At 47.3% G+C, this 17,247-nt stretch overlaps 1 protein-coding gene across 2 annotated transcripts in view; it reads right to left on the bottom strand.

Moving 5' to 3' along the window:
* Window positions 1-17,247, bottom strand: part of LOC135811230 (tripartite motif-containing protein 2-like) — a 154,794-nt gene that overhangs the window by 59,351 nt on the left and 78,196 nt on the right. For both annotated transcript variants that reach the window (XM_065324427.1, XM_065324428.1), the window contains exon 8: window positions 3,285-3,422. In XM_065324427.1, coding sequence (XP_065180499.1) covers window positions 3,285-3,422 — 138 coding nt within the window. The remainder of the gene's footprint in view (window positions 1-3,284; window positions 3,423-17,247) is intronic.

Here is a 17,247-nt window from a genome sequence, read left to right as displayed (position 1 = left end):
AGAACACAACCCCAGGCAAGCGCGCATGACACCAAAGTGCGAAAATGAGAAACAGTTTGAAAGACCGCGTGGCTCGAAGAAGTGTCCAGGAGCCGGCCAGCGCTCAGGCTGAGTCGATGGTGCGCATCCGCACACAGCCAAAATCAATGCACTTGTGTTCGCAGCGCAGGGGAAATCAAAAGCAGTCGACATTCAGGTTGTTGTTCAGTCGGCGCAAAATCCTGATCTCAACGTCTACGGCTTGGCGTTCTTCCACAGCCTGTAGACAGACGTGTCACTCGTGGCGAAAGAAACCAGAAAGGAGCTTCTGCAGGGTGTGGAAACGTGCTGGCACGACTACACAGCTGTGAAGATGGTGAGCGTTTGTTTGGGTCTGTATGGCTCCTTTCATGGCGTTCCGGAGAGTGGCCACAACTACCAGTGCCACCGTTGAGGTTGTCAAGCTCACATTTCGAGCGAAGAGCTTGGCGATCTCCACGATCAAAATAATCGTGTCTTGGAAACTTGTTAAGGCTGCGGAACAAAAGATGGAAGCGCTGGCGGTGAAAGTCAGAGAGGATGCAGACTCAATGTTATCAGGGAGTGAGTTGTCATTATATTGAGACAAAGAGTGAAGCTGGACTGCTTTTAAACGAACTGTGTGACATCTGCAAGTAAATATCGTTCATATGCTGCCTTGTTTTCCACTTTGCAAAGCGTGTTCAAAGCCATAGAATGATTCGGACTGAACTGTAAAAACGCAACGAAGTTTTGCTTAAAGGAGGAAGTATTTGTTGTGGTGCCATTTATCATGAGTGTGTCATGCCTCTTACTTCAATGCAGCGTCATCCGTAGTCTGCTTCAATTTAACGGCAAGCGGAACTGGTCTGTACGATCCAGTCATGGCCGGACCAACTTTTTGGCCCAGATATTTTTTCTTGGAAACATCACATCGAAAATGGAAAAAAACTGTCGATCAACTGATAGCTGATCCCGAGCACTAAAGCGTTAGTCAGAGAGTTTAGAAGTCTTTGAGCCATTGAGGAGTGGTAGGAAATGTTTTGAGGAGTGTGTAGGAAGTCGAGCTAAGATGTTACGACAATGAGTCAGCGGTACATTTGTGAAGAAACTGCATTCTCCCAATGTCGGAGCTCGCGCTTCCTGTCGACTGGCCTGACACTTAACCGAATCACGACTGCGTCTGGAGCACTCGAAAAGCCCGTCGTACCCGGGAAGTTACTGTTTTTGCTTGTTCTGCCAAAATGTCCCTGCCAGCAGTGGCTGTCTACCCAAACTCGGCGTTTGAACAGTCGTGCATACGTGCTCGTCTGACTGTTCAAGATGTGACTTCTGCAGGCTTCAATTGCATTTAAATAACTGGGTCAATGAACCATTTCGACTGTAAAACCGTTGTTTTTCTACTCCGTGGTTTTGATACAACCTCACGGCCAAACTCATACCGGGTAAGTGCCAGGTTTTGGCCGTTGTTCCAGTGGTGTATGATTGACTAACTATATGACCCGTAAAAGATTGGTTGTGAGCCAGTGTTGCTCACAACCAATCTTTTACTTGTCTTATGAAGCTGCGTGATGCGTCCTACAAGATTTTATATGACCCATGATCACTTTAGGCATGGCCAGACCAATCCTTATCTGCTTCCACTTGGCCTACATTGTTCTTATTCTGAGTTCTGTTCTCATTTTAGTGCTAGTCGTTTCACTTTCCATCATTCTTTGAAATAGTTTATTTGAATTGTATTTGTTTCCCTGCCACGATCGCTTGTTGTGTTATTAATTTCCGTGCTTTCCGTGTTATCCATTTTACCAGCGCCTGCAAGGCTGCATGCGGAATTCGAGCGTGACTGATGATGTCATTGCTTATGTCTTTGTTGTGGATAGTCAGGTAGCTGCGTTGACATTTATATTTTACCACCATTATTACACTCTGTGGACGACCACATACATGCACTCGCTAGCACACAACAGCAACAAGAGACTCCTTCCAGCAGTGAAGTTTTATTCCTTCTGACAATTGCTTCAATCATTAAGGCCTCGTCAGAGAAATTTGAGTTGTTGAATGACTGGAAAAGAAATAGTCGCCTAGTTTATACTGTGAAGAAGATGTTGGTGCGACTTAAGTGATACTTGGGTAAATGTGTGTTGCTCCTTACATGGGAGCTCGCAATTTCCCTGCCAACTTGAATTCTCAATTGCCTAACTCACTACTGCCATCTAGAGTGCACGAGATGTCCGTCGAACCGTCCACTCGTTAAAATATGTTATATTGGCACTTGAAATGAGAGATAGTGCGCTGATGAGCGTGCACTTGATACTGGAAGTGTGAATGCAAGGTGTTAAAATGTTAACCGGTTTCTGAAATCATGGGACACTCTGCAAAGAGGTGATAGTTACTGCCGGATACTGCAACACAACACGGATACAGCAGTCATGCTAGTACTTGTAGTTCACCTGGCATCAACCCCATGCTCTCCCTATCTACACTGCACCATCGGCTCTCTCTTCTAGCGCATGTCTCATTTAGCTCACGTTCATACAGTCATGGAAGAGTCAGTATAAACTAGGTGATTGTTTCTTTTCAAGTCATTCAACAACTCAACCTTCTCTGATGAAGTCTTAGTGACCAAAACATCTGCCAGAAGGAATAAAACCTCAATGCTCGAAGAAACCTCTTGTGCCTTGTATTGGGCAAGTGAGTAGATGTGTGTCATCGGCTACAGAGCACAATGATGATGGTGAATATCAATGCAGACACTTTCAAAGGCCGAATGCTGTTTACGCTGTGGTTAGTCACGTAGCTGATCTTGTTTTGTTTCTTTGTTGGAGTTGCTGTTTTCTTCACTTCATGTTCAGATCTATTTCATGCACTTCGTGGTGGCTGTCGTTGCATTAGCTGCTTCAGCCACGACGAGATATTACTTGTTGTTCTGCCGCCCTTTTGCATGCCATATTTCACGTGTCTTTTCCTGGACTAAGTGCTGGTGATTTTGTTCTTCCTCTTGTTCTTCTCTTTCTCTCTTCACTGCTAACTTGCATTATCTGTACTACAATTTTTTTCTCCTAGAGGTTTTTGTGTTGTGCTGGTGTTGTGTTGGGAAAAGGAGGAGTTTTAGAAAAATATATGGCACCTTTCGCACCACATGTACAGATACGAAACAAACGCTGTACCTATTTACTTGCTCTGCTGTTAGAACAGAGAAAAAGTCCATGTTGGGGCTAATCATAGCAACCATCAAATTAGAATTCTGAGAAATCTCAGCAATAAACACCACACAAGCACTAACTTACTCTCACACAACCGTCATTGATATTGGTTACAGCATAACAAATACCATGCTGGGGCAGAGACAGTGCTGCAACACCATACGAGTCACCGATAGCAGCGTTACCAGTCGTTTTCACGTAAGACCCATCCTGATGTAGGACCTGGAAGAGAAACACATTTGATTTCCAGAACAACAAGGAATACAGTCAACAAAGAGGTGAACAGAGTGTTGCAGCAGGCTTGATAGGCAATTGGACAGGGAGGATGAGAGTACAGAGGGGTACAACACAGGAAGTGAAGGTGCAGGCAGTGAGTTGAGATAGGAGAGTGTCAGGCAGTGAGTTGAGATAAGAGAGTGTCAGGCAGTGAGTTGTGATAGGAGAGTGTCAGGCAGTGAGTTGTGATAGGAGAGTGTCAGGCAGTGAGTTGAGGTAGGAGAGTGTCAGGGTGCGGATGATAGCCTTTATACAGGCGTTATTTCTCACTTAAGAAATTCAAAATATTAGTCCTCCGGCCTAATTTGTGTTATTTAGAACAATGTTTTCTTCCTGATGAGAGCTGTACAATAACTAGGTTTTTGAATTTCCATCATTGTCCATCACCAACTGCTATACTATTGTTTTGTTTTTTCACGGCTGAGCGTAGCGAAAGAGTGCAAAAAACGTATTTTTCACTCACAAATATTTTTGTGCATTTGCTCTTGTTCTGCGCAACTCCGTTGAACCTGCCATCGTGGTCTTTGTTTTTCCTCGTGGTAGTTGAAGTTTTCAAGTGCTCCAGTGTTTAGTTTCCACTCGCAGCCACACAACACCACAACTCATCTTATTATTTTTTCAGAGTAGATCTACAGTGTAATAGTCCAGAAGAAAGAAATGACAGTGCCGTGCACCGTCTATAATGAATCGGTCCAGCCTACAAAAGGTCCACATCGCCTGATTGGGCCTGCAAGCTGATGTACCAGTAACCTGACGTTTTTGGGAGCCGCAGATCGATCTGCGAAAGGCGGAAACAGCTAAAACGAGCTGAGCGCAATCCGCCACACACAAGCAAGCTTGGTACCAGGCGGAGCAGAGTCACCGTTGACAGCTACACAAATCAGGGCGTTTCGGACGACCAGCAAAGATTGTGGAAGTAAAATTTAGTTGACAAAACAATTGGTCACTCAGTTCCGACATGTCGAGTCGACATCTACCTGTACCGCAACCATACTCCTCAAAGGCTTCAGCGAGTCCTTGAGAGTTTTCCGTGGGCGCAGTGATGAGATCGAGAGTCTACGGAGTCGGTGATGAGCGCTGTCGATCACAACATCGTGTCCCAAATGGTGGCGAAGCTCCTGGCAGAGGTGACACCGGAGTCATACTGAAGTAGTTGTCTGATATCGTGGCGAAGGGCAGCAAGGTCGTAGCTGTCTGTTGACAACACCAACCGGAGTTCACTGGGACAGCCAGCCAGTTTTCGCACCGCACATGGACCGGAGAGAAAAGATAAGTATCAGTACTTGAGACTGTGGATGTTTTTTCGATAATTTACGAAGTACATAATCATGTAGTTGACACAATCGAAAGGGGTGTACATGCCGTCGTATTCAAGGGAGCAAACAAACGCCCAGCCCGTACCGCCCTAGGCCCTACACAGGGTGCATGATCAATGTCACGGGACCATCAGAATGTTATGGATGTGCAGAGCGATGGACATGACTGTATCGTGTTTGTAGAGACAACCATGAACAACAAGAGTAGTTAGTTTGTCAGTCTGAGTACAAAAATCGGGCAACAATGGCATGGCAGTAAATGTTGTCCAAGTCAAACATCGTGCAAAATGCTAGTAGATTTACGGCCAGGTGTAATCGACGTCCGCAGCCATCGGACACACAAGGGGGGGACAATTGGCCGGCAGGACGAGACAAATGTTTGTTTGTTTGTTTTTTCACGGGTGGGGCCCACCAGACATGGTTCCAGAAGAAATTCACGCAAAAGTTGACTGCTTGCTGACTTCAAACTTGTATTCCTGAGGTGCCCATCCACCTCACTCACGTCAGATTATTAGTAGTATTATTCACACATTTCTACCGAATGAGTACGCGGCTAAGCAGTACAGGGAGCCAGCATATGTTCTCTCAGCATAAAAGCAAGCAAAGAATAAGGAGTACATGGGCAATGGAAACAGTTCCAAAGTACAGCCTGGGATTGTATGAGTGCAAACATGTACGACAATAGTCATGTGCTATTACAGCAAGCGACAACAACACAACAGAGAATGTGACAGCAACCGCAGGGGGGCGTGCGATGTTGACCAAGGTTGGGAAGCAGTACTGTCCAAGTTTCCTTCGTCCAGAGAGTAAGACTACGGTTCCTGAACACGCTCAAAATAAGTGTACGTTCCAGACGGAGCGATAACTAAAGCGGCAGGTAGCGCGTAGTCCTCACTCGGTCGCTGCAGTCTGCAATGTGCGAGGTGAGGTAACATGATGGTACACTGCACAACTCCACTGTTGTAACGCCAAACCAATTCATAAAAGTTAAGCCACCACTTTGATTGTGTAAGGTGTGCGAGACACCCCAGTCAGCTGCCAGGCCAAGTCAACTGGTTAAAGCTTTACGTATCTTGATCTTGCTCGTGCATGCCGTCCTTATGTTTTCGGTGTTGAATCTTAATGAAGCATTTATATATGTTTTCCTCTTGCTGTCCTTTCAGTACCAAGCCAGTACCTAGGCCGTGGAACAGACACCGGATCACCCACGACTGGACATGATGCAAGCGATTGGGAACGGCCTTGTGTGGTGTATAAATGGGTAACCCGGCTTGCCATTATTTAGTGTGTATGTGAGTGATGACGGAGTGAGTAAGAAGCCTGATGGGCAGTGATGACACATGATTGCGTAGGGCTTGATGCAATAATCACGGAGAAGCCCAATGGGCAGTGAGGACACAATATTGTGTATGGCTTGATGCCATGATGAGGGAGAAGCCCGATGGGCCGTGATGACACATGATTGTGTATGGCTGGATGCCATGATGAGGGGGAGGGAGAAGCCCGATGGGCAGTGATGAGTATGGCTTGGTGCCATGATGAGGGAGAAGCCCGATGGGCAGTGATGACACATGGTTGTGTATGGCTTGATGCCATGATGAGGGAGAAGCCCGATGGGCAGTGATGACACATGGTTGTGTATGGCTTAATGCCATGATGAGAGAGAAGCCCGATGGGCAGTGATGACACATGGTTGTGTATGGCTTGATGCCATGATGAGGGAGAAGCCCGATGGGCAGTGATGGCACATGGTTGTGTATGGCTTGATGCCATGATGAGAGAGAAGCCCGATGGTCAGTGATGACACATGATGGTGTATGACTTGATGAACGATCATGTGGTTATGAATGATCACAGACATGTTGAAACCGAGTGAGAGAGAGAGAGTGAGATTTACATAGAGGTATGTGGGTTTTTATGTCTCGGTACCAGCTTTTCACCCCGTTTTTTGTCGGGGCACGCGGAGGAGTGTACGTGCACTGGCAGTACGTGTGTGTGTGTGTGTACAGTATGTGTGTGTGTGTGTGTGTGTGTGTGTGTGTGTACAGTACGTGTGGGTACGGTGAGTGTGTGTGTGGGTACAGTGAATGTGCGTAAGGGTGCATGTGTGTGCAGTAAATGTGTGAGGGGCGGACGTGTGCATTCGATACAGGATTCCTTCTCTTGCAGGAACTGAACGGACGTCCAGCCCAATTACGGAAGTACAGCACCTCACATTGAATTTACTGGCAGTACTACTCCATGATGTAGCACTCGCAACCTAGCAGGGGAACTTTCGGGCATTTCGCAGAGATTTTGTCTGCTCGGAGTGCACTGCTGATCATGTTCTCCTGGCTGATGTGTGCTCGCCCGGTTGCCACCGGACCCAACCTTGCCCACTAGTGAGCATCCCAGGGCAAGTCTGGCCGGGTCTCCATAATGTTCGTAGTAACTATACACTTGGCCACAGATGGTGGTCACAGTGCCCAAGACTTTGGCACACTGGCGCCATGCGCCACACTGCTCGTTTTCCTTGTCCAAATATATGTGTGCTGCTCTCCTATCGGCCTCACTATCCTTTACATCGTGAGTGTGATTGCTCTGGTAGACCACTACCCCATGTACTGAACAGTCGCTTTGTGAGTGAAAAGTTTTGTTTTTTCACGGCTGAGCGTAGCGAAAGAGTGCAAAAAACGTATTTTTCACTCACAAATATTTTTGTGCATTTGCTCTTGTTCTGCGCAACTCCGTTGAACCTGCCATCGTGGTCTTTGTTTTTCCTCGTGGTAGTTGAAGTCGCCCGCCCACCCACCCTGGTTTCATGGGAGTCGTCCGCTGTTCTTCTTGACAATCTATGCCTATGTGTGTGGCTTATGATTATGACATACACCGGTTATTACATACCATTTCTTGCTATCTCTATTCTTGGGTCTGACTGGCAGCGGGGCAGGAATTAATGAAAATAGAAAGGTTTTTTGGCCGAAAGGCGTGTTTTTCCTCTAGCCCGGTTGAGCGGTCGCGGCTAGGAATGTAGGGAGTCATTGTTTTCAGGCGCTCCCCTGCTGCCCAGTCACCCATGCTCACCACTGGCCATGCTGTTTCACTTGATTTCACGGCCTTTTCTCCCGCTTGCTGGCGGTTCTTTGATGGATTGAGATGTTTTTCGGCTATTTATCTATTCTGTTGGCTGCGAGTGTGGTTTTTTGCTTCTACTCATTTCTGGAAAACCACCACGGTGGTGAGTGTGATTGCTCTGGTAGACCACTACCCCATGTACTGAACAGTCGCTTTGTGAGTGAAAAATCCCATTTTCTTCTTTGTCCATCACATAATTAGTGAAATTTTTCATGATTTGTTTGTTCTTCAAAGAAAAAAAGCTTTCATACCTGGCAATTCGGCTTTTTATTATGATGGTGGTTCTACTAGAGAGGTTTTGCATACCAAATTTCGGAATGTTTTTCGACTGTCTTTTTCGGAAAAAAAGTGCGTGCCGAAAAACGGCATTTTCAGTGTTTTGCATTCCGAAAATCTGATTCGATTTCCAAGGGTTGCCATGCAAAACAAAATGGAGGGAGTCGTAGGCGCCAAAACCGAAATCGTTTTACAACCGAATTTTGCATATTCGGTTTTGAGGCGTGCTGGTCTAACAGAAGCAGCGTGTGCTCATGGTGTTCTCTGACAAACTTCCTGGTGATACCAGCAAATTTTGGGTCAGACAAGGCTAGAACTTTTGCAGTCTCCTCGGATCCCACAGAGCCGCGAACAAAGGGGTTGAGCACAAAATACATGTAGGGGTTGCCTGAGCAGGATCAAATCCATGTGCAGGTCAAACTGAATCTGGGCTCGGTTCGAAGACGAGGACGGACTGATGGTGGACCGAGTGATCCAACGGCTGAAGACGAGGTTGTCGAACTACTGTTTTGTACTGTCAGTAGGCTCCATGGCAAAGGAAGATAGAGTGTGATGGAGTGTGAGAAGATCTAGTCAACATGGCGAGATCAGCGAGAGCAGCAAAAACCAAAACTACACATGTGGAAAATTTTCAAATAATTATAATCAGCGAGAGCAGCAGAAAACAAAAATACACACATGAAAAATATTCAAATACGTGTATGCGCTCCCAAACAGGAAAGAGCCGAAAATCCAGTTTCGGAAAACCATGCATTTTCGCCACCACACTTCCGAAAGTTCAACTACATTTTCGACTCCTGCCGCCAAATTCCGAAAATAATTCCGAAATTCGGAATGCAAAACCTCTCCATTAACAATTGAGCCATGATCTCAGTAAATGGACCTTTGGTGTGAAATTTTTGAAATTGCCTTTATATTTGGACAATCTACTTTAAAAAGTCTTTAGTATGTAGACTTTCATGTGACAAACTTTCAAATCAATATTAGCCTTGCAAGTACCTTAAATTCTCCATATTGTAGAATGCACTATAGTTGTCAAATCCGGCTATGTACATGTATGCAGTATCATACTTGTTGCCGGGTTTGCGAATCCCGCAGTCACTGAGGCAGCCAGTTCATCCAGTTCGGACTTTTTGAAGAGTAGGCTGTGACTTTGGCGAGAGCAGCGCTTCAGCTGGAGGAGCGACATGACAAGATTTTCAAGAGGTCCTTGTCAAGTGCAGCAAAGTGATTGTCACCAGGGCAGCTGCATCCGATTGACACCCAGTCCACTATCTCTGCGGTGATTAGGGTTTCCTCGACACGCGGACCTTCCTGCTCCAAGTCATTGTAACTCTCATCTTCGTCATTGTCAGACGGACGGAGCTAGCGCTTCTCTGCCGCAGGTGCGATCTGGTTGCTGTCTCCATCATCGCAATCATCGCGCTCACTGTCATCGTACCCGGGGAGACATCGCAGTAGAACATCTCGTCGTGCTCATCTAGGAGAGACGCGTCCTCATGCGGCACACCGACAAACTCAATCCTACATCGTTACTCGCCATTCTGACTACCTACAATCGATCGATTGATCGATCAAACAAAAAAATTCAAGATCGACTTCGTCTTTGACTTCATTGCCTTCACGATTGCGGTCGCGTTTTCTTTGAGTAACTTTAACGTCACATTTTGATGAAAGTTGAAATCAGGTCCTAAGGTACATTAGAGATAGCCGAGGGACTACATGCAATGGAAAGCCACAGAGTGAAGTTGTTGCATACCCGTGCATTCTCATAACATGGCTTAAGCATAGTCTGGCTACACCAGTGTGCTGGTTTCGATTAACTGGTGCAGCAATTGGCATTGCAAATAGGCAATTGCTCATGAGTGAGCCGTAACATTGCCCTGGACCAGGTGAAAAGGCTCCTGATCCACGTCGCAAACAGCCAACCAGGGTGAAGCAATTGGCATTGCAAACAACCAAATCAATCGCTCATGCTTGTGCGGCAATGAAACCTGCAACCGGATGCAATGACTATACTATTTATGTCACAAAAACAACTGACCAATAGTGTGCAATTTAAGCACAGATAGTAGCAGCATAGCCACCACCAGTTAATGGAAGCTCTTCTCACTTGAAGTATAATGTGAATGGGAGGGTGGTGGCACATAGAATCCCATGCATGGCTGCTCAGGGACCCAAAAAAGGAAAGCGTGAGCCAAAGTCAACGCAGCAAGAGCTAAAGTAGACTCGTACGCCCAAGAACGCGGTTTCAGAGGGCTAGCCTAGCAAAGTTCTTATTTTTTAGCGCCCCCGGCTACGTTCTTATTTCGCGTTCTTACGCGTCCAACATGACCCGTGACGCTCATGTACAATGCACTTTGCGCTACATGTACCGGTTGTACACTTTAACTTTACATGCACGTGTAGTATGTAGCGCTGCACTGGGTGATGTTTTCGCGAGGACCCGACAAGAGTTTGTGGTTGCGAACTTGTTTTTCGTACTCGGACAAGATCATGAAGGTCCAATGGGCTTGCAAAACGTGCAATACCAAAAACGTTTTTAAAAATCTTGGAGTTCGTTCTTAAATCCAGGCTGGGGCGTTCTTAGATTTCCAGCCTGGACGTTCTTGGGCGCTACGTTCTTGGGCGTACGAGTCTACTGTAACTAAGGCGGTTTGGGAGCACATCCGCAGCCATTGAATGCACACGTAAAGCAAACTCAGTTGAAGCGCGCGATAGAGAGCAGTGCATCATTCTTATCACTAACTGTTGTTAGCCTCAAGGCTAACCCATCATCTCTATTTTTGGATTGCTAGGCAATGTTTAATTGTTGGAGTGCTGTTTCATGTGTTGCTATGAGCAGTGGACACTTGTAGTACAGCAGTTCATCAATGTATGATTAATGGCACGTCACGAATAACAGACTTGGATGAGCAGCTTTTCATGATCCCTTCATGTAATAGGGAACGTTTCCAAAAGTTGCTTCTATGCGCAGTGGATCTCGAGTCAAGTCTGTATGTCATAGGATGAGAGGTCTTGCAGGCAATTATACTGACTGATGTACGCATGGCAGCACTTGTGAGCATAGAGTGTGTCTGCCCTTGTGTGTCTGCTTCCTCCATGCAGACACATATTCATAGATCTCATTGCATAAATTGGGTACAGTCAGATCTCACTTATGCAGTACTCTTGTATCCGGATCCCTTGCCATCCGGAAGAAAATGGTTGGTTGCCGATTTACAGCACATGCCATGCATACATACAGTATTCGTGTTCGATTCCCTCGCCTATCCGGATATTTTTTGTGGAAAACAGATGTGTGCGGTTATGGGAGGTCTGACTGTATATCAATATCAAGGCTCAGACAAACAGGACTGTGTGTGTAATGATCGTGATAACACCAGAGACAGTGAGCAATACGTGAGTATGAACAGTCGCTCTGTGGATCGACAAATGTACAGTTTAACTACCACACTTAATTTCTGCAATTTCTCTGCAGCATCAGCAGCATGGTCATAAAGATGAACTGCCAAAGAATTCTAATACTGTGAGAGTTGAATTTCTAATGTGCCACAAAGTCTTGCGTTTTCATGAGAAAGAATCCATCGTTAAACTCAATAAACGTAATACTAGTACGCATGTTATTCCTTCTCTCCTCTGTACTAGAGATGTAGAAGACAGGTGTGTGATGGCAGGATTGCTAAACTTTGCGCCTGCTAAGTGGGACTGTTTTGCAAATTGCTAAACTTTAGACTCATCACACTTTCAACTCTTACAGTAAACCAGCAAGTAGAATCAGATCATGCAGCGCATAGAGAAGAAAACATTAAACTATAGAAGATGTCCAATTCCCGTCAACATACAATAAGACCTGAATAGTACCACACATCATTTCTGAAGCATATGAGAGGACAAAAGACCCAGAAAAGATTCATGTATCATCTTGAAGTCTGGCCAATTCTCTAGTTGGGCAGCACACATTCATTGTGCTTTTCCATAGACTTCTCCACAGAGTGCGATGGCGCCCAAGGGCTCACAGCTGTAGGAGATCATTATTGCTGGCAAGTGACTTGCACACTCTCATTAACATGGTGGAGCACAACCAGTAAGTTGCTTTGCAGTCTACTCCTCTAATATGACTTTTAGAAGTAACACAAGTCAGGATCGCTTATAACTGTCACGTTTTATTATACATGGTTCGTGTCTTGTAGAGTCTGTTGTTTGATGTCATACATTGTCTAGTGTACGTGTGAGTTTGGTGTGATGGGTGACACCTATGGTATGTGGTACACGCAAGAGTCCGGGTCGTCAGGGGGTGATTTGTAGGTGGTGCGGTTGCCTTGGTCTTTCGGCGTGTGTTCTGTACAATCATATTGGTCTCAGATTGTTGGTCATGATTCACCCCCATTGTCATCAATGCCTGTTCTTTGTTCTTCCTTTCTCAGCTCTTTGGTGTCCTTCTTTGTTTAACTTTTCCTCTCCTTCTGGGCCCTCGTCGCTTATTAGTTATACTTTGAAGTTCGAATTTATATAACCTATCAAATTGTTTTTGTTGTCGTGTGGCGGAAGCCATTGGAGAAGTTGATGTGCTAAATGTTAAAAAAATTGTTGTAAAAAATGGCCATTTATGCTAATGATGTATCCCTAGGCAGGTGAAGAGAGTGCTCAAAAATTCTCGACCTCGCCTCAACAATGACCATGCTGAGTGCGGCCATGGTGGTGTGTTTGTACAGGCTCTTGTTGCTTATTTGGTTTCAAGATGAGTTGTCAATCAACGGATGTAGTGGTTTCTGATAAAACGCATCTACTCAAGTGCTGCCAGGTCAACAGTGCCCATGTGCCACAGGTTGAAAATGTACAGTGGAATCAGCAACGATTCAGTCACCATCAATCACCGTAACATCACTTTGCTTTTCCAACTCTCACATGTACGTCACCCAGTGGCAAGTGACGCTATTTTATCCTTTGACTGCTACGGGGTAGAGTGGATGGTTCGATACCGGAACGGTATGAGCCATTCCTTTGTGTTGGCCCATTGCTTCCAAGTTGCCCAATTTTTTGCATCAAATCAGAGATGGCTCCAAACCAGAAAGGTTTTAGAGTGCACGTCAAATTCACTCTCAGTTCTGAAATTCGGTAATTGCTATCGCTCCACGACGGCCAGTACAGAGTAACAATAAGCCTTGTGTGTGCTTCCATTACTTTTCATTGGTGCTTTAAAGGCGAGAGGCGAGCCGCTGTTTACCTGCGAGAAGAAGTTGATGTTTCAAAATAGGAAAACATCAAGTCGCAGTGTGAAGCAACAGGTCAAAAACTCACTTGCTTGGTATGGCGCTTTTGGTAATCGCAGAGCCATGAAATATTGGCTCGGAGTAAAACACGTCGCAGTGTCACTGTGACATATTATGTTTTCTAATCAAAATACCAAGAGAGAAAGTGAATATTGAGTCCGTTCCGGTTTTTAACCTATTTCCTATTTAAAACCCTCCCCTCTTCTGCTGCCAGAGCTCTAAGAATCAGGGGAAACGGTTCATTTTTTACTGAAAACACACATCACACTTAAAGGACGGTAACTCGGTCATCTTTCCTCGAAATATTATAGTCTTCCTCGAAAGCTATTGCAAGAAGGAAAATAATGAGCTGACGCACCAATCTTCAAAACAAAGTCCGAGACAAACTTAAGAACCAAGAAATTTTTTCCCCTTTGTCCCATTCGACTCTCCTTGGTCGTATCGAGCGTAAAAGATTTTGACCACTTCTGTGAGTACATTGCTCGATTTGAACTGAGGGTGTCATGACTGCAAGCTGGGAAAAAGAGCTAAACAAAGAATATCAAGTGTCCAAGCAATGTGCAAAACATATTGCACCGCGTGTGGATTTGCGTCTCTGTCGAGCACCATAAGTCAACGAATAGTAAATCCATTATCTCAAGGATTTTTGCAAGCGCAAGCTGAGAGCATTCTTTTCGACCTACATAATATTTCGATTGTGAGAATCGAGTAAGTGCTGACCACATAACAATCATCTACACATACACACACATCTTCTCCCCCTGTGTAGCCCTAGGTATACAAACACAATCTGGTTTTCCCTGTCCTACTTCAACCTCGTGTCTTCCTCCAGCTTCCTCATTCTTATCTTTAGCTTGATCCTTTCAGGTACTTCATTCGATTTTAGGACCCTTAGCCATACATGTAACTATGCACCCGCTTACGCCAAATGTCCCTCCCCTTTTTTAATTACTTCCTCCTGCAATGAAGGGTAGCAAGCATCTTCGCATTCTCTGCACAAACGCTTTCGGCCTAGCCAGCAAACTTCCCGACCTACAGCACGCACTCCTGCAGCATCAGCCCGACGTAGCAATTGTGACAGAAACGAAGTTCACTGCGGAGAAAGTGCTTCCCTCTGACATTAGCTTCCCTGGATACAGCTCACCACTTCGGTTGGATAGAACGGCACATGGGGAGGGGTAGCCATCTGGGTGAAGTCGTCACTCCCCTCCATGCTCATCCCTGAACTCATGTCCCCCGCACATGAGATCATCTGGGTTTCTCTCCAGCTGGCCCCAGGTCTCCGCACCGTCTTGGGAGCAGTGTATCGGCCGGGGTCCTGTGCCCCTGGCGATCTTACCTTAATCGATCATCTCAACAACATCCTCCCAGAAGCTACACACCAGGGCTCCCACATCATCCTAGCTGGCGATTTCAACGTGCACAACCGGGCTTGGCTGAACAGCTCGAAAACTACGCCTGCAGGCGAGGCTCTCGAAGATACCTGCGCTGCCCATCTTCTTGTCCAGCATGTCACAGTACCGACTCGTGGAGACAACCCGCTAGATCTCATAATGTCAACGTTCACGTCCCCAGTAACTACACGTATACTTCCGCCCCTCGGTCGATCTGACCATGCAGTTGTACTGTCAGACTTTTCTTCCGTGCTCCCTAGACGTGAACCCCCTGTTAAGCGAACAGTATTTCGCTACAACAGGGCAGACTGGGATCGCCTCAGGGCGCACCTTCGCAACGTGAAATGGGGTGATATCATCACGGAGGACCCAGAAACTTCCTGTGAGCAGGTTACCGCTTCGATTACTGCAGCTGTTGCACAGTTTGTCCCATCCAAAGTCCTGGAAACGAGGCCTTCCAATCCGGTATGGTGGACGCCTGAATGCACCCAGACCGAGAGGGAGAAGGAGAAGTGCTGGCGCGACTGGAGAAAACACCCTTATGACCCAGCACTTCAGCAGGCATTCACCGATTCCGTGACTGTAGCGATCGCCACCCAGTTCCGATCACGACGTGCAAAGGAGGACAGCCTCCGTCGCAGCCTCTCAACTGGGTCCCTCAGAGACAAACAGTGGTGGACGAAGTTGAAGAACGCTGCTGGCAACCTCACACAGCCCGAAATTCCCCTAGTTGTCGACTCTGACGGCCGCGACTGGGCAACGAGCTCAGAGAAAGCAGAGGCATTCGCTCGCTTCTTCTCGAAGAAATGTAGCGTTGCCGGTCCGGACCTTGTGGAGGCTGACCTACCGGACCCTGCTCCCTCAGAGGCTCCACCTCTTCGCACCATCCGCTTCCGCCCACAGGCTGTCCGCCGCCTCCTGGCAAGGCTCGACGTCTCCAAGGCTACCGGGCCTGACGGTATTTCCGCTCGCGTCCTTAAGGAATGTGCTCATGAGCTCGCAGAGCCACTGTCCAAGTTATTTGCTTTATGCTTCCGGTCTGGAGTGCAACCTAGGATGTGGAAGACGGCCAACGTGGTTCCGATCCACAAGCGATCTTCCCGTTCAACCCTTAAGAACTACAGGCTCGTATCCTCACTGTGCATAATCTCGAAAGTAATGGAAACTCTTGTAAACAGACACATCGTAAACTATTTTGAAGATCATCATCTGCTCACGTCGCACCAGTTTGGATTTCGCAGAGGCCTCAGAACATCGGACGCTTTGCAAGCTCTCCAAACTGCCTGGGCAAGCGCTGTGGGCTGTGGAGGGGCGGCTCGTATCCTTGCTGTGGACATCGCAGGAGCGTTTGATCGTGTCTCGCATGTCGGCCTCCTCCACAAGGTACGTAGTCTAGGCATAGATGGTCCGCTTCAGAGATGGCTGGCGTCATACCTGGACACCTGCTCCCTACAGGGCCTCGTTGGAGGGCGGACGTCATCTAGGTATACGACCTCCGCTGGAGTCCCCCAGGGAAGCATCCTTGGACCAACGCTTTTCCTGGCCTACGTCAACGACGCGCCAGATGTTCTCGCTGACGGCGCCAGCTTGGAAGCCTATGCTGATGATACAACTTTGTACAGCTTGGTCACCTCCCAGCAGACCCCAACAGTCGCCGCGCAGTCACTGCAGGTGTCCGTTGACCGACTGCACGAGTGGGGTCGTACATGGAAAGTGATGTTTGAACCGACCAAATCCAAGGCCATGACAGCCACCCTCAGACGCAGAGGCTTAGATCTCCCCCCACTCCTGTTTGGTGGCACACTGGTGCCCGAGACAACCACCATCACCCTCCTTTGTGTAAAGGTGGACGCAAAGTTGACCTTCAGTGATCACCTACGCTCCGTAGCCACCCGTGCACGCCAACGGCTTGGGGTCCTAAACAGAGCCGCCCACATACTCACCCCGGCCGGCCGGACGACCGTATACAAGGCGTTCGTACGACCAGTCATGGAGTATGCGCCTCTTGTATGGATGGGAGCTGCGCAGAGTCACCTCCAGCGTCTGAACAATGTTCAGCGCCGCGCGCTTCATGCTATCGGCCCTGGGGCACACCTTCCCAGCCTGGCCATCCGCCGCACTGTGGCCTCGCTTGCCTGCCTGTACAAGCTGCACTACTTGCCTGGTCCTCCGCAGCTGCTCTCTGTGTTGCCACCGCGCCACATCATCTCTACCAACCCCAGAACTCGCAGCGAGCACGGTGCTTTCAGTGGCCATGACCACCAGCTCCAACACCAGCTGCCTGAATCTGCCCCGCCGGCACTGAAGCGCTCGTTCCCACACTGCAGCATCAGCGATTGGAACTCCCTCCCTGCCGCTCTCCTATCCCAGCCTCCCCACAGCAAGAGAATGCAATCAT

Source organism: Sycon ciliatum, chromosome 3, assembly GCF_964019385.1.
Source record: "Sycon ciliatum chromosome 3, ocSycCili1.1, whole genome shotgun sequence".
Taxonomy (NCBI): Eukaryota; Metazoa; Porifera; class Calcarea; order Leucosolenida; family Sycettidae; genus Sycon; species Sycon ciliatum.
The sequence above is the reverse complement of the archived record's forward strand: the minus strand, read 5'-3'. Positions and strand labels throughout refer to the sequence as shown.